The sequence below is a fragment of the Rhinoderma darwinii genome, chromosome 12, assembly GCF_050947455.1.
Source record: "Rhinoderma darwinii isolate aRhiDar2 chromosome 12, aRhiDar2.hap1, whole genome shotgun sequence".
In the NCBI taxonomy this organism is placed as follows: Eukaryota; Metazoa; Chordata; class Amphibia; order Anura; family Rhinodermatidae; genus Rhinoderma; species Rhinoderma darwinii.
The window spans coordinates 63,054,299-63,072,780 of record NC_134698.1 but is presented as its reverse complement, the minus strand read 5'-3'; the positions used below and the strand labels follow the sequence as shown (position 1 = coordinate 63,072,780).

Here is an 18,482-nt window from a genome sequence, read left to right as displayed (position 1 = left end):
TATTAATAATAAAGGACTGATGAGGGAAAAAGGGGGATTTTTACTTTTAAAACTTTTATTTTCACACAACTTTTTTTTTACTTTGTCCCACTAGGGAACTTGAGGGCAGGAGGCCCTGATCGCTATTCTATTACACTACACTACATGCGTAGTGCAGTGTATTAGAGCTGTTCGCTAATCGCCAACAGCAAGCATAGTGGGTCCTGCCTTTGTCAGGACACACTAGGCTTCCATCGATGGCGTAGCCAGAGTCCATTGTTAGTATTCTGGTTGCCATAGTAGCCATCGCTTGTGGCTTAATCCCTAAGAAGCCGCGATCGCTCTTGAACGCGGCTTCTAGGGGTTAATCGGCAGGGACCACCGCGATCGGTCCCTGCACACTGAGCTGTGATGGCCTGCTGTCGGAAACAGCAGGTATCATAGCTAAAATACGGGCCGGGGAAAGATGGCGCCGTGTTAACTCAGGTCAGTAATATTACTGAGCTGAGTGCGAATGATGTGCTCAGCGCGACGTAATAGTACTGAGCTGAGCGGGAAGAGGTTAAAGAGGCTCTGTCACCAGATTATAAATGCTCTATCTCCTATATAATCTGATCGGCGCTGTAATGTAGAGAACAGTTGTTTTTATTTTGAAAAACTATCATTTTTGAGCAAGTTATGAGCAATTTTAGATTTATGCTAATTGGTTTCTTAGACAACTGGGCGTGTTTTTACTTTTCACCAAGTGGGCGTTGTACAGAGGAGTATGACGCTGACCAATCAGTGTCCTACACTTCTCATTGTTCCAGCCAAGATTCTTTCACTGCACAATCACACTGTAACAATGGGCTGGAACAATGAGAAGTGTATGACACTGATTGGTCACTGATTGGTCAGCCTCATACACTCCTCTGTACAACGCCCAGTTGGTAAAAAGTAAAAACACGCCCAGTTGTCTATTAAGAAACTAATTAGCATAAATGTAAAATTGCTCATAACTTGCTCAAAAATGATCGTTTTTCAAAATAAAAACAACTGTTCTCTACATTCCAGCGCCGATCAGATTATGTAGGAGATAGAGCATTTATAATCTGGTGACAGAGCCACTTTAAAAATTTGACAGATTGTACCAGATAGAAGAGTATGGCCCCATTCACACGACTGTAAAAATAGTCCGTAATTGCGGACAATCATTAACATTGCCTATGACTGCAGGATCAGACTACATAGGGTTTGTTTGTTGTCGGTTACCATGGAGATGCACAGGTCTGCAAAGGAGCTTAAAGAGGCTCTGTCACCAGATTTTGCAACCCCTATCTGCTATTGCAGCAGATCGGTGCTGCAATGTAGATTACAGTAACGTTTTTATTTTTTAAAAACGAGGATTTTTGGCCAAGTTATGGCCATTTTTGTATTTATGCAAATGAGGCTTGCAAAAGTACAACTGGGCGTGTTGAAAAGTAAAAGTACAACTGGGCGTGTATTATGTGCGTACATCGGGGCGTGTTTACTAAATACAAAAATGGCCATAACTTGGCCAAAAATGCTCGTTTTTTAAAAATAAAAACGTTACTGTAATCTACATTGCAGCGCCTATCTGCTGCAATAGCAGATAGGGGCTGCAAAATCTGGTGACAGAGCCTCTTTAAGTCCCAAAATCATAGGAAATAATTAATCAAGATTTTTTGCAAAATTGCTTACATTTTTTTTTTTCAATTTAATGTGGCTGTAAAAAAGGACTGCACCTACAGGGGCCCATGTTGTTTAGATACAGCTCACCCATAGGTGAAGCGCGGGTACAGTTCTATACACGCATACCTCACTAACGTAGCCACAGTTCTCACAGCTTCCGAGACTTTTTGAAATAAGCAGTCTATGTGTAATATGCAAAGTTCACTAAGCTTTGTGTGTAATAAACCTGGAGAATTTTTTTAAACTTACATTTTTGTAACCCCCCCCTCTTATTTTACATAAAAAAAATAAAAAAACATTAGCAACAAAAAAAAGGAGTGTTTTATTCGAGCTTGAAATCAAGATGCATCTCTACTCCCAAAGTGGATTTTAAGTAAAACAGTGTACAACATCTGTAATAAAAGGATATATATTTGATACATCGTCTTTATCATAGTTGAATCTTGTGAATAAATCTGTATTGAACAAAAATGGATAAAAGGTACGTACACGTCTTTACTGCAGCTTCAGGAATGTAAAGAGCTAAATATCCAAACAGGTTTTTTTTTTTATTCCGTTTTATTTTGCTATAAAACTAAACTGTCTGCGGAGCGTCTTTTTTTTCTCCTTTTAATGTATTATTGTCCTGTTTAAATCAGTAGTTTAACAAGAATTAGAAAAGATGTAGCTCTGTTCAGTGTTTCTGACAAAGTAGAAAGGGTGAAGACATAAATAAGGCTTTAATTTTGGCAAATTTTAATTACAATGCCTTCCACTACTTCCTCAATGGAGAAATCCCTTGGTGGCTTCATCCTGGTAAGAGAAACAATTTGTTAAAAAGTTTCAGTTCATATAAAGTTGTTAAAAAAAAGAAAAAAATTCTAATAAAAAATTATACATATTATATATATATCGATCAATTTTTTTTACACATTAATAAGTTCTAGGCCTCATGTATAATACAGAGGAAAAAGTGAAGATGAAGCCCATAGAAACCAAAGGAATCTGACTGGTTGCTATGGGCAACTGCTCCACTTTTTGCCAGCATTAGTAGGACTGGGCATGTTTAAAACCAATATGGTTGACCTCACACGTCAGTGAATCGATCTTGCCAAAATCAGCGGGTTCAACCACCATTTGCCTGTGTATGGCCTGTTTAAAGCTCTGTTCACACTACCATCATTGATTCCATTCTTAAACAGATCCCAAAGACTTATACTGGGTCCGTCTCTTTTCCAGTATAGCATTACAGACTACACCATCAAAAATAGAACGACAAAATTAAACCCACCACTAGTGTGAACAGAGCCTGAATGCAGATTTTTAGCCAATCATTTGACAAATAAGCAACCCCAATGATCATGTGATTGGCTAAACAGCTGCACATAACGTGGGACTCCTAACAGTTTACTTTTGGGGCTTAAATCCCCTTCACAGTCATTTATAAAATTTATAGAGGTGGCCCCTAGCATTTTACTGATAACATTAACCATCCTCGATGGTTATTTTATAGGGTGACCAGTTCTCTTTTTGATATAGGGTGCGTACACATTTGGATTGTCCTGGCAAGGCTGGTGCTATGGTCTGGGCTGGAGGTGGTGTTCTTTCTGTCTCAATATGCCCTAGTGGGACATATGGACCTCATAGCGGGGGCATAAAGCTACAGGTGTTACATGGAACTCCATCCATTTAAATAGCTGCATGTAATACTACATTTGCCCTATAGTGGCTACTGCAGGGGAAATGAGCATCCAATGGCAACTTCCCCCAGGAAAAAACAGCCAAGGGTCTCCAGGGTCTAGGAAGAGGTCTTAAATGGGTTGTCTCATTACAGAAAACCATCTTTAGTAGGTCTCCATTAAATCTAGTAATCCTCCTCTAACTCCATTTTACTTAAAAAGTGAAATGTCAGAAGCTTTTAACGTTGAGGGCCCAAGCACTGAGATCCCCACTGATCGCTAAAATCGGTAGAAGCGCTGATTCTGATCGCCTTTTCTCAGAGTGGTGTACAGGCTCAATAGAAAGTCTATGAGTCCATACACCGCTCGCACGGCTTTCTAAGGGAAGCTGATCAGAAACAAAGCGGCACAACGCTCACCCGAGCGCTTTGGCAACTTTGTTTTAGCGATCCGTGGGGGTCCCAGTGCTCGGACCCCGACCGATCAAAACTTCTGACATGTCACTTTGACGTGTTAAGACCCCCCCCCCCCACGATCTGATATTGATGACTTATCCTAAGGATAAGCATCAATATAAAATGCCTGGAGAACCCCTTTAATAGAGAGAGGTCCCCTTTTTAGGGTCCTCATATCTTGGCCAGAGTACAGAGTGGCTACACAGATAGTCTCTGGCTCTAGAGGACCTGTCCTGTATTACACGGAGAACCCATGGTTTTAAATGGGCACTGTGTAATGCTTTATTTCCTCTGTGGTGGCGCTGCAGGGAAATTTAACGCTTACGGCTCATAGTTGGCGGTCCCAGCAGAGGGACACTTTGTGAGCAGCTTATTGCCTTCTAACAAGTAGGTATTGTCCAAAGCGGAGAACCCCTCTAAGAACATTCTTTGTATATACACTAAAAGCAAATATTGCTAAACTCTACTAAGGAACAATGTTTTTGCAGAGACTTACCCTAAGAAACCAATACACTTTATTTGAATTTTCTGAACTGCTGCAGAAAATCTAGAAATCACTGAATCTTATTGTGTGCCAAGGGCAGAACATTGTATCAGTAGGTAAAAAAAAATACACCAGCCTGGTCTACTAGTATTCTTGGATGCATGTAGAAATATAAGGCAGTAGATTTGGTGCAAGAATCATTTATTGAAGCAATTGAGCTCAGCTACATTCTAATTACGGGAGAACCCTGCACAGAAGCCATAAATACAGCGGATCATTGACACCAATTACAGGACAGATGGGCCAATCCATGTATTAGTGGCCACTTATTTCTCGGTGATGGGACACAAATGGGAAGGCTTGAAAGATAACGCTCTGATATAATGCTCGGCACTGGAGATTAAGGTAGTTCAGAAAATGCAATGTTATTATCTCCAGTATAATTTACAGGAAGGCTATGCGTTCATTGGCAATTTATTTAAACAATGCCTCGTGTGGTTATGTTGTTCTTTAAATCTAATTCCATGCGGAATGATTTAACAGGAGTATCACATCTGCTATGAAAATCTGCTTGGCAAGATAACGGTGCCAGTGGCACCGAGACTAGACTGATTATGTAGACCAGGAGAAACTACATGAAGGCTTGAATCAGTATAGAGGTCAGTCACATCATTTAACTTGGATATAGTCACATATATATATATATATATATATATATATATATATATATATATATATATATATATGGAACATCATCTTCAGGTTTTGTAGGGTGGACAACATAGCCGAAGGATATCGTGGACTTATGGAATTGTGTCATCTTCCGCCAACAGCACCAAGCCGTGCTAGAGGTGATCAGGACCGAGGAAATTCGGGACCAGATCATATTTGATCTGCCTGTCAAAGTGTGTAGATTACAATCATCCTGACATCTCACATAGAATCAACCCAGGTATGGCCAGACCGCTTTATATGGTTGTCTTACAAAAGAACGAGAATTGAATATGTGGATACACTACTCTGAGCCACAACGGACCCGACCCAAACATGCATTACTTGGTCGGTCATTCATTTGAACAGCCGCCGGTTTCTCCTGATGTGGCTTTTTCCCCGATAGCCGAGTGTTCGTAAAAACTGACCCGCGGCAATCAGTTCATTGCATTTCTGCTTGAAAAGATGTTGCCTTTATTATGGTTGTACGGTATCAGGGTTTTTTTTTTTTCTCCAACCAGCGCCATTCTTGTCCATGGACTATATATATTATTAAACCTCATTCACTTGAAGGGAGCTTCCCTTACCTATTATTTGATAGTGTTCTCTTCCCTTTGTAAAATGTTGGCTCACGGCTTGAAGACACTGCTGTATTTGCATCAGGGTCTGGCTTAAACTTGACAGTTTCTTCTGCTGTTCATCCTGGATTAAACACAAATATGTAAGTTCACATCTACAAGTATAAATACCATGAGAGAAGGGTGGCCGCCAGTAGAAGACTACATGGAAGTGGATGGAGATATTATGCACTCCAATGACTGGGCCAATATTGGGATAATTTGATGCATCCTGCACTCCTGGAGTCAATGTTCCTGTATGAAAAGCTGTAATAGCATCCACAGGTTCATCTGTATGAGCAGCTGAAGGATGGGCCCACTTACCAACTATTAAACGGGTTTAGAAAAACATGGCTACTTTCTTACAAAAACAGTACCACACGTGCATGGGTTGGGTCGGGTATTGCAGCTCCGCTCAATTGAAGTGAATAGCGATGAGCTGCAATACCAGACACAACCCATAGACAGGTGTGGCACTGTTCTTGGACAAAAGCAGCCATGATTTTTTTAATCCTGAATAATCCCCAATCTGGCTGATCTTTGTAGCCACTTCCATGGACATGCCTGTAACCACTACTACAAGCTTCCTGCTGCCTCCATTCATTCTAGAGTGTGGATATCTCTGTGGTGCTAAGGATAAGAAATAAGAAGGCGGCATATTCACCGATACCCAGTCATCTGCTGCTCTGTTCACATAAACTTACCATTTCTGGAGAGATGCCGCTATTCTCTATGACATTAGAGTCACCCGTGCCTTTTAGTATTTCTAGCTGAATGAAATCTAGAGATTTTTGAGCCTGGAAAGAACACAAGAAAATATGAAAAACCTATCCACATTTATATACACAATTTAAAATAAGCAGTGGAAGAAAAAAAAAAAAAAACCTTCATGAAAAAAGGGGCAGGAAATCCATCTCACCGGCCCAATATACCACCTTGAATGCCCAGATGCCCTCAACAACATCTCAGCAGTCAAGGGGTTACTATGTAGGGTTTTTTTTGCATTTTTTTTTTATTTTTATTTAGCAGCACAACAAGAAAAAGTAACACGTTACAAGTTGAATACCTCATGTAAATCACTAGCAACTTTCTGCCTTTCGGCCTGTTTCCCTTCCAATTTCTGTAACGTTTCGTTCAGTTGAGTCTTCAGCTATTGAGGTCAGAAGAGAAGGACATTTATTACAATTCTATGTACAGCATTGATCTAAAATATCAGAAAATGATCAAAAATCATGAAGATAAAAGTACAGAGAACAACGCAAGGGCAGAATTCACATTACAAGTCAAAGCACCTGCTGTTAAGAAATAAGGACTCTGGTCTGAATTAACCTAACCCGTTAGTGACGGCCAATACGCCTTTTCATGGCGGCCACTAATGGGCTTTATTCTGATGCATACGCCTTTTCACGGCGCTGCATCAGAATAAACAGAGCAGGGAGCTGTTAAATCTCCCTGCTCTCAACTACCTTAGGTAGCGGAGGGCTGGGGGCGTCCCTGCTTGAACGGGTGAGATCGAGATCCTTATCCTTCAGCTGTTCAATAGTGAGCGCCGCATCTGAGTGTTTTTTTAGAGAGGGAGGGAGCTCCCTTACTCATCACACCGGCACCCGGCAATAAGATCGCCGAGTGTCGGTGTCTTCTAGGGCAGTCGGGGGCCTAATAAAGGCCCCCAGGTCTGCCTGTAGTGGATGCCTGCTAGGCTATGCTAAAAAAAAAGTGAAAAAAAAATAATTTAAAAACCCACTTTTTTCCCCCTTTACAAAATGCTTTATTAGAAAAACCAAAAGTAAAAAAGTTACACATTTGTTATCGCCGCGTCCGTAATGACCCCAACTATAAAGCTATTACATTATTTAACCCGCCCAGTGAACGCCATAAAAAAAATAAAAAATCATGCAAAAATTGCTGTTTTCTGTGAATCCTGCCATATAAAAAAATGGGATAAAAAGTGATCAAAAAGTCGCATCTACTCCAAGACGGTACCAAGAAAAACTAGAATTCGTCCGGCAAAAAAAAAAAAAAAGCCCCCATATAGCTGCATAGGCAAAAAAAAAAAAAAAAAAAAAAAAAAAAAAAAAGTTATGGCTCTTCAAATATGGAGACACAAAATCAAATAATATTGAAAAAAAAATAAAGTGTTTTTACTGTGTAAAAGTAGTAAAACAAAGTCGATACAAATTTGGTATAGTTGCAAACACAACAACCCGCTGAATAAAGTTAGTGTTATTTATACCACACGTTAAACGGCGTAGATTTAGGACAAAAAAAAATGGTGAAATTTCTGTTTTTTTCTGTTATCCTATCCTGTGGATAGATGATAAATACTGATTATGGGAAAACCCCTTTAAAGCACATGGCCCTCGGGAAGCAGTGGTGGACTTCTGACAACTGATGACCTATCCACCGGTCATCAGTACATGATCTGTGGGGGTCCAACACCCTGACCCCGCACAGATCAGCTGGTCCGGTGCCTCTGTGCACCGGACGTACATGCTGGAACCAGTTGGCTCTGGCCACGGAATAGTGGCCGAGCTGCAGTTCTGCTCCTATTCAAGTTAATAGGAGCAGACCTGCAATTCAGCCGCTAAGTACGGAGCAAACTGCTTCCGGGCTCCGTACATAGCATTATGTGCCATAACAATCGGTGCCCGCAGTCCACCGCAGTCTTAACGGTGCGGGATTCGGGTGTCGGACCCGCACCGATGATATACTGATGACCTATCTGGTGGATAGGTCATCAATGTCAGAAGGTGGAAAACCCCTTTAAAGACAGGTGGAATATAGTCCACTTTACAGAATTTTTCGGACATAGTTTTTCCATCCTCCAGGACCTGGGAAGACTGAAAAGGCTTTTTTCTTCTAAAACAGCTACAGTTTATTTGCTCCATACTGACAGGTAGGAGCGTGGAGCTCACATACACAGGAGACTGGGTCTTACCAAGGTCAGCTCTTCATTCTGCCTTACTGCCTCTGAATATGAATCGTCAAGCTTTCTTTGCAACTCGGTCAACAGATCTTTCAGCTGAAACGAAGTTCAGAAATCTTAGAGCAGCGGTGTAACCACCGGGTCATGAAGTGTGGTGAGCAGCGGTTTTGAGTAGTAGTAGTAGTAGTAATAAATTGTAGCCTCTGGGCAGCCGGATGTAACTCTATTCATGTCTATCAGGGGATTGCATGTACAGCAAGTCCCTAAAATACCTGATCTTGTTGGAATCCAGTCCAGTAATAGAGCAGGGAAGCTGCAGGAAATCAAATTCTCTGCAGCCAGTGAACAGAGAGAACCAGTGGGATCAGCTGGAGTAGTGTTTCATGGGGTCTATAAGAATAGCCCTTTAAACGTAGTAAAATTGAAGCGTCATGCAATTATTTTTTAATATACTTGTGAATAATTTCTCATTGTTTGTAATTATTGAATGTGAACCTTCATCTGTCCGGGTCATGATATTATAACACAGGTGCATGGCTTGTTACAGTTCCATTTCTGTTATGAGAGTTCTCTCTTGTAACAAGCAGTGCACCCATGTGCTCATCCCATGACTAGGACAAGTTTTCAGCCTGTGGATGTAAGTAATTGTTTCCAATCAACGCCAACAAGCAGAGTTCTTAAAAAGGATAAAACGAAAGGATATTAGAAAGTTACATCACTTAATTATAAAATTAAGAAACTTAAAAGGGGTATTCGCAGAATCGACTATTATATTATAGAACAATCGTTTGATCGTTGCGGGCTCCACTGCTGGGACCCCTATCAATCACAAGAACAGGGGTTCCAAACCACGTTACTCCTCAGTGCTCGACCGCAGGTTATCTAGTATATAAATGATGGAAACAGACAAGTACAGCGCTCGGCTGTTTCCTTCAGTTCCACAGACCTTGAATGGAGTGGCGGGCGCATGCTTGACCACCACTCGATTCAAGCGCCTACTGTCTCCTGGAGGACAGGTGGTGCAGTCCGGAGGAATGGTTCAAGTCAGCCGTTCTCGCGATCGGTGGTGGTCCCAGTGGTAGGGCCGCTTAATGATCAGACAATTATCACCTATCCTGTTGATAGGTGATAATCGTCAATTCTGGTAAACACAGTTTGCTGAAACCGAAACGACTCCTTAATATATGTTCATTTACTAGACACATTGCAAAACAGTTTGCAGATGAAACAGACATAATTAAAGAGAACTCCCCTTAAAACAATAGACCTGCATGGACTTCCTAGGGAGCTTGCACTGGACTTAAGTTTATACACAGCAGCCAATCAGAAGAGGAAGTGCTGCAGTGAGTAAATAGCAGCCAATGAGGAGACAGGTGGTGGATTTCAGACTACCTCACTCCCTGTAGAAACTCTAGATCAGCTGTAGTCACAGATCACATCCCTTCCCTAAGCTAGAAAAGCAGCAAGCATTTATAAAATTAGATAGCAGGTCATCTGGCTAACATTTTTAAAGTGGATCTGTCACTAGTTTAGTAATGCCCAATCTCCTAACTAATCTAATAGGCACTGTCACACTGATAATGATAGTTATACTATACTAGCCAAAGGGGCGGTAACTCTGCTCTCTCTCGGCAGTGTTTGTGTTGTCTGATGCTGTCCAATCAGCGTCATACATCTGCTCCCTTTCGCTGCATGGCGTGGTGATCTCCGCTTCACTAGCGAGACCACGCAGTATTTAAACTTCTGGGGTTGCAGCTCCTTCAACACATCACCTCAGCGCTCATCCAGGAAGACGGTCCCTGGATGAGCGCTGAGGCGATGTGTCAGATCCTCTTTAGTTCATGACTGAACAGTCGCTTTACGAAGCAATATGTATCACTCCCTCACTAGGCAAATATGGATCAGATGTGCCATGTGGTAGTTTGAGACAAATGGGTGACATTATAATAACGGCCATAGTATTTGTCACCAAGTTTCCACATAAAAGATAACCAAGAATTAGGGAAACGTGAAGAATTAACAACTAAGAAGAAAACGCAAAATAATTCTATTTACAGGTAACATTTTTAATTTTCATCTAAATATCCAGAGTTCGCATCTATTTACCTCTCGCACTTCAGACACATAAGTCGATCTTTCATTTTCGGCCTTCTCTAGCTCCGTTTCCAAATGTTCCTTCTCATTTAATAACTAAGAACAAGATAAAATAATTGGTTTAGAGGGCAGCATCACACAATTCCCTTAAATCTCTAAAGCCCTAATAGTGGAATTTTGCATCATCTACAAATAAGCACACAATTTATTTAATATGAGAACTTTTTTATATTCTATCCCAACAAATGGAAACGTAAATTTTCTGACTCCTGGCTCCGGCTTCTCAGTTTCTCCAGCTCCTGCCCCAATAAATGAACGGCTGACTTTGCCTAAATGCAAAACAAAGAAGTATAGATCCTAAATAGCCATCTAAAATGTATGATATACATATTCTATAAAAAATAAGTAGCGATCAATAACATGCATCCAATACAAGGGCATCTGACCCAGACATGTTGGAGAATCGAAGACCTTGCCTATTTTTGCAATATAACTTAAAGCCAAGTAAAGAATTTATCTTGTTGATCAACCTTCATTTAGTGCAGCAGGAGTTGGACATGTTTGAAAGCAGGAGTCTCAAGCACGCGGCCCACGGGACAGTGTGTCAGGGTCTTCCCCGGAGTGGAGACCCGGGCAGAGCGCTAGTATCGGCTCTGCTCCAGGACTCTGTGGAATTCCCTGACATCAGTGTCCATGTTTGGACACACGATGTCTGGGGCTTCCCCAGAGCCGGAGTCCCGGGCAGAGCGCTAGTATAGGCTCTGCTCTGGGACTCTGGGGAAGCCTCTGACATCGCTGTCCATACATAGACAATGATGTCAGGGACTTCCCCAGAGAAGGAGTCCCAGTGATGTCAGGAGAACAGCTTGAGTCCCAGGAAGAGCCTACTAGCCCGGGACTCCAGCTCTGGGGTTGCCCCTGACATCTCTGTCCATATATGGACAGTGATGTCAGGAGCAGAGCTGGAATCCCAGGCAGAGTGCTAGAAGCGGCTCTGCTCCGGAACTCCAGCTCTGGGCAAGCCCCTGACATCACTGTGGCAGCATCTGCGGAGGGCACTGTGGCAGCATGTACAGAGGACACTGCGGCATTATCTAGGGTTGTGTTGCAGCATCCACAGGGGACACTGCGGCAGCATCCACAGGGGGCACTGCGGCAGCATCCACAGGGGGCACTGCGGCAGCATCCACAGGGGGCACTGCGGCAGCATCCACAGGGGGCACTGCGGCAGCATCCACAGGGGGCACTGCGGCACGATCTAAAAAGGGGCTGCCCAATCTTGACATGTGTGTCTGCCACACGCTGCTAACTGAGTCGCCAGACTGCATATAGCGACACTTAAACTGGATTGTTGAAATAAGCACGTGGAGAAATATCTCAAATTTTAAACATAATAGCGGTATTATTATAGTAATGTAGTATTATAGTAATATAGTGTTATAGTAGTTCAAATAACGAATTGATTAACAATAATTTTGTATTGTATCAAATTTTAAAGTAATGCGGCCCGTCAACTTCCCATTTTTTTCTATATGTGGCCCACTTACCCGGCCGAGTTTGAGACCCCTGTTTTAAAGGGTTTTCAAGAATATTCCATTAAAGGGGTAATCCCCAAAAAAATAAATCCCCTATACATTTTCTGATCGCCGGGGGCCCCACCGTTTATGAAAACTGGGGTCCCAAGTCCCCAGATCCTCCTCACTGCACTCCCAGCATTAAGGAGCTTGAATGGAGCGATGGTCAAGCATGCGCCCACCACGCCACTCAATGTCTGAGAATGATGGAAACAGCCGAGCGTTGTAGTCAGCTGTTTTCATCAGTTCCATAGACTTTGAATGAAGCAGCAGCACGCATGCTCGACCGCCGCTCCATTCAATGGCTTCCTCACTGCGGTCAAGCAGTGAGGAGGATCTGTGAGTTTGGCATTGGTGGGGCCCCCAGCGATTAGCAAAGTATCACCTATCCAGAGGATAGGTGATAATTTATGATTTTAGGAATACCCCTATAACGGATAACTTAGAATAGGCCATCAATGTACTACCAGTGGGGCTCTGACCTGAAGGAACCATATGATCAGCAGAACGAAGGGTCCGTGGCGCTTACTGAAGCACTGTGGCGCTTTCATAGTTTATCCAGGAACAGTGACATTCGTACAAGTGTGGCTGTGTCTGGTACTTCAGCGCAGCCCCGTACACCTTAATGGGTAGAGCAGCAGTACCAGTATTGCTGCGAACCCCTTGTTCTGCGGATTGCTAGGGTTCCTGAAGGTCAAACCCCCACCAATCATATATAGATTACCTAAATGAAGGCTAGGTTATCAATTAAAAATCCCAGAAAACAACACCACAGCAATATACTCTGCAGGCATTTGGTTAAGAAATTACTCCCAATATCCAAGATCATAGTTATATGGTGGAAGTGATGGCAATGGCCCTTCCAGTAACCTGCGCTTGCCTCGACGCTATTCTATTATGTCATTTTTACCGGAACATGTTAAAAACATCACTAGTGATTTCAGTGGGATTTTTTTTGGCAAGTAATAGATCAGTTAGCGTTCATTCCGTCAGGTTTCTGTTATACTTGGCAAACAGAATTTTGAGGTTTCTTATGCTTTTCAAGCAAGTAAAAAAGGAAAAAGAATTGGAACCCTGACAAATTCCATAAAGTTATAGGTATCCGTTTTGAATTTCTTTCGATCCATTAAAAATGGACCCATCAGGAACAGAAGCCTTCATGTCAGTGTGACTAGAGCCTTAAAGCGGAGCGGTCACCACATTATGTTGCTTTAAAGGACAGACCATTAAGGAGACACGTCGCGTGTACTATTACCCAAATGGCACAAAAAAAAAAAAAAAAAAAAAAAAAAAAGAGGTGTGCGGTTTGGCTAATAGCAGCGAACAAAGAAGTCAACAGATTTACAGTTAGGGGTTTGCTGTATTCTTGGTTAGCTGCTATTAGACAAACAGCACAATAATTTTTTTGTGCCATGTGGGTAATAGTACAGCGGCCCTGTCCCCAAAATATTCTGTCCTTTAAGGGATTTTCCAGTCATAAGAAATTGATGGCTTTACCTCAGGATAGGCCATCAATATCTGATCAGTGGGGTCAGACTCCTGGCACCCCGCCGATCACTCACTTTGCTTCCTCATCATTCCTTACCTGCTCATACTGTGAATTACTGACACTCTTGTAGCAGCGGTTCACAGTATTACAGCCTTCTCCCACACAAGTGAATGGGGTTATCCAGAGAGAAAAACAATTGATGGCCATTCCTCAGGATAGACCATCAATATCTTCATTTGTATGTGAGAAGGCCGTAATACTGTGAACCGCTAATACAAGCGTGTCGGCGATTTACAGTACAAGCAGTGACAGAAATTAAGAGGAAGAAGCGCACGCATGAGTGTCGCTGCCCCCTCAAAATAGCCGATTTATGGAAGTGCCAGGAGTTGGACATCCACTAATCAGATATTGGAGGCCATCAATTTTAATGGAAAGCCCCTTTAAACAGAGCAGCATAGTATGGTAAAACCTCCGCTTTATACATTTGCTTAGTCCATGAAGAGGTTGTCCGGGCATGGGGCGGCTTTTTCAGTATGGGTCAGACACCCGGACCCGGCACCAATCAGCTGGTCCAGCTGCATCCGGGCACCGGATATCTGTGCCAGAAGCAGATGACTCCGGTCACAGTATAGCGGCTATACTGCAGCTCTGCTCCTGTTCAAGTCAATAAGAGCAGAGTTGCAGCATGGCCGCTATGCAGTGTACGGAGACATCTGAATCCAACACCGGCCACTGCATAACATCCTGTGCCCGGAGGCAACCAGGACAGCTGATCGGTGCAGGTTCCGGGTGTCGGACCCCCACCGATCATATGATGATGACCTATTTTGTGGATAGGTCATCAATATGAAAACACACCAAGTGACTGGACAACCCCTTTAATGTGAAATTATTTTCCGATCGCTGTTAAACCCCAAAGACTGCAGGAACAACAACTAGCAATCTACAATAATTTGGTACCACCCAGGATACCTTTTGTAAGGCAGCCAATCACAGGGGTGCGAGGTTGGAATATGAACTGTTCTGATAGTTTCCTCGATTTCACTTATACGCAAGACTAGCTTCAAGCTATTGCTGCGCAATATAGCTCTCCATCACAAGGAAGAATACAGTCTCTCTAGTGCTACCTGGATCTGCGAAGATTAAGTAACTTCCGCGAAGCAGTTCACATGACATCTCACACAGCCAATCAGAACTTTACTCTGTACTAACAAGGAGCAACAACTCCCAAACAGTGCTGACTACCGATGGGCGTCCCTGGTTTGGCCCGTCATGTTCCAAGGCTCTTACAGGTAGAGACACTTTTCTTCCTTCCGGAGGAGAGCTGCTTTACATACTTTTATATCAGGCAGTAAAGCCCTAAAATCCCCTACAAGTTGAATCTCTTATAGGAAGAATCATTATCGTTGATAAGGCAGGAGCAGTTACTGCTGCAAGTTGTACTGTCCAATAGCAATATTACAATAGAAAACAGTGTGGACTTCTCAGATATAAACTTCTTTATACCCAGGGACTTCTTCCCTGGGTATAAAGTATGAAAATCAGCAAGAAAGCAGTCTTACATTCATTAATATTGCATTACTAGAAAACGTGTTGTGTCATTTAAGATGCACCTGTGTATTTTAACGGGAAATATGGATTTTTATTGCAAAGCTGCAAAATGGACACATAATACAAACCAGGCAGGAAGCCTCGGGCATTACATCAGATCAGCAAATTAGAAGTAAAAAAAAAAAATTCAATACTAATGGAGTTTGTTGGACTAACAACTGAAGGCACATGGTTCTCATTTACAACTGGCTGTGATACAATAATTCTGCTACAGGACTGCTCAATGCAGAAGAGAGACAGACCCCAGAGCCTTAGGGCTCATTCACAATGCTATTACAAAGCTCGGGGGGGGGACGATCCCAGAACATCCTGAATGCTTCAACCGGCGAGGTTATCTTGCATGCAGTAGCACCTATCACAAGTTTCACTCCTCTGTCTTCCGACTCGGAAATACAAGGTATGTCGTTGGAATATCCCATTCACTGCAATGGGACGGCATGAACAGGCACGCATTACTGTCCCATTGCAGATAATGGGAGATTATCGAAGACTCGGAAATACAAAGGACTCAGAAAATGAAGAGGCACAGCTCTGGGTTTCATTTTAGCGAATGGTAAGGGTGACAGATCTACATTGATAACATAAGGGTGAACCGTCCCGTTAAATGCAGAAGCTTCCTTACTTTGTACGTCACTACAGGTAAATAAACCCGTTACAGATTACTGTTCAAATTATATCTGCATTGAAATTATGAAATTTACCACAAAAATTTTTTATGGTGAATAATACAATACTTAAGGTTTCTTTCAGACGAGCGTATTTGTAAACGTCTGTAATAAGGACATATAACTGATGATTTTGCATCAGTATTGTACATCCGTATTACTGATGGGCTTTCTCCTAGAGACAGGAATGACGTAAAACAGTCCCGTTGAAAAACAAATGCAATATTTTCATCACGCTCTAAAGACGTCAAAGGGTGTTTTCCCATCTGCAACACGGATAAAAGCAGTGCATGCTGCGTTTTTAAAATATGCGCATATTTTGTACGCCCATGTGAATAGCCTCATTGATTAACATTAGCACCAGGGGGACATGCAGGGGGTTTCCAATTGCCTAGAAACCCCTCTGTGACCAGGGCCGGATCATCAGAGTTCCAGGCCCCGCTGTCCCCCTTGCTCAGGAGGGCCCCCACAATAAATTGACAGCGCTGCAGAGGCAAGGAAACCATCAGTTCCCTTCCCTTGTGATGCTGCTGACGTAATCGCGCCGCCTGCGTCCTTCTGTTAGAGCAGACTTGGTCAAAATAGACCGGGACTGTATCACTGGAAAACAGCAAAGTAACAGGGACAGGTGAGTGTGCTTGTTGTGGCGTGGGGCACTGTCTAAAGGGGCAGTGTGTGGCACTATCTACAGGGGACACGGAGTGTGGCACTATCTACAGGGGACACAGAGTGTGGCACTATCTACAGGGGACACAGAGTGTGGCACTATCTACAGGGGACACAGAGTGTGGCACTATCTACAGGGGACACAGAGTGTGGCACTATCTACAGGGGACACAGAGTGTGGCACTATCTACAGGGGACACAGAGTGTGGCACTATCTACAGGGGACAGAGTGTGGCACTATCTACAGGGGACACAGAGTGTGGCACTATCTACAGGGGACACAGAGTGTGGCACTATCTACAGGGGACACAGAGTGTGGCACTATCTACAGGGGACACAGAGTGTGGCACTATCTACAGGGGACACGGAGTGTGGCACTATCTACAGGGGACACGGAGTGTGGCACTATCTACAGGGGACACGGAGTGTGGCACTATCTACAGGGGACACGGAGTGTGGCACTATCTACAGGGGACACGGAGTGTGGCACTATCTACAGGGGACACGGAGTGTGGCACTATCTACAGGGGACACGGAGTGTGGCACTATCTACAGGGGACACGGAGTGTGGCACTATCTACAGGGGACACGGAGTGTGGCACTATCTACAGGGGACACGGAGTGTGGCACTATCTACAGGGGACACGGAGTGTGGCACTATCTACAGGGGACACGGAGTGTGGCACTATCTACAGGGGACACGGAGTGTGGCACTATCTACAGGGGACACGGAGTGTGGCACTATCTACAGGGGACACGGAGTGTGGCACTATCTACAGGGGACACGGAGTGTGGCACTATCTACAGGGGACACGGAGTGTGGCACTATCTACAGGGGACACGGAGTGTGGCACTATCTACAGGGGACACGGAGTGTGGCACTATCTACAGGGGACACGGAGTGTGGCACTATCTACAGGGGACACGGAGTGTGGCACTATCTACAGGGGACACGGAGTGTGGCACTATCTACAGGGGACACGGAGTGTGGCACTATCTACAGGGGACACGGAGTGTGGCACTATCTACAGGGGACACGGAGTGTGGCACTATCTACAGGGGACACGGAGTGTGGCACTATCTACAGGGGACACGGAGTGTGGCACTATCTACAGGGGACACGGAGTGTGGCACTATCTACAGGGGACACGGAGTGTGGCACTATCTACAGGGGACACGGAGTGTGGCACTATCTACAGGGGACACGGAGTGTGGCACTATCTACAGGGGACACGGAGTGTGGCACTATCTACAGGGGACACGGAGTGTGGCACTATCTACAGGGGACACGGAGTGTGGCACTATCTACAGGGGACACGGAGTGTGGCACTATCTACAGGGGACACGGAGTGTGGCACTATCTACAGGGGACACGGAGTGTGGCACTATCTACAGGGGACACGGAGTGTGGCACTATCTACAGGGGACACGGAGTGTGGCACTATCTACAGGGGACACGGAGTGTGGCACTATCTACAGGGGACACGGAGTGTGGCACTATCTACAGGGGACACGGAGTGTGGCACTATCTACAGGGGACACGGAGTGTGGCACTATCTACAGGGGACACGGAGTGTGGCACTATCTACAGGGGACACGGAGTGTGGCACTATCTACAGGGGACACGGAGTGTGGCACTATCTACAGGGGACACGGAGTGTGGCACTATCTACAGGGGACACGGAGTGTGGCACTATCAACAGGGGACACGGAGTGTGGCACTATCTACTAGTAGTTGTCCATACCTATCCACTAGCCTAACTCTTAACATTAGCGCTTACAATATAAAGGGCTAGGCTGGTGGATGCATGCAGACCAATACTCTTAGAGTACAAACCAGGAGGTAGCGGGAGAGTTTAAA

At 43.9% G+C, this 18,482-nt stretch overlaps 1 protein-coding gene across 9 annotated transcripts in view; it reads right to left on the bottom strand.

The window, feature by feature from the left end:
• Nucleotides 1-1,974: 1,974 nt before the first annotated feature.
• Nucleotides 1,975-18,482, bottom strand: part of KTN1 (kinectin 1) — a 105,860-nt gene continuing 89,352 nt past the window's right edge. For 6 of the 9 annotated variants that reach the window (XM_075843265.1, XM_075843271.1, XM_075843268.1 and 3 more), the window contains 7 exons: nucleotides 10,874-10,945; nucleotides 10,629-10,712; nucleotides 8,535-8,618; nucleotides 6,663-6,746; nucleotides 6,301-6,393; nucleotides 5,567-5,681; nucleotides 1,975-2,463 (listed from right to left, as the gene is read on the bottom strand). In XM_075843265.1, coding sequence (XP_075699380.1) covers nucleotides 2,459-2,463; nucleotides 5,567-5,681; nucleotides 6,301-6,393; nucleotides 6,663-6,746; nucleotides 8,535-8,618; nucleotides 10,629-10,712; nucleotides 10,874-10,945 — 537 coding nt within the window. In that variant the 3' untranslated portion in view covers nucleotides 1,975-2,458. The remainder of the gene's footprint in view (nucleotides 2,464-5,566; nucleotides 5,682-6,300; nucleotides 6,394-6,662; nucleotides 6,747-8,534; nucleotides 8,619-10,628; nucleotides 10,713-10,873; nucleotides 10,946-18,482) is intronic. The other 3 variants (XM_075843272.1, XM_075843270.1, XM_075843269.1) reach the window with 2 other exon arrangements.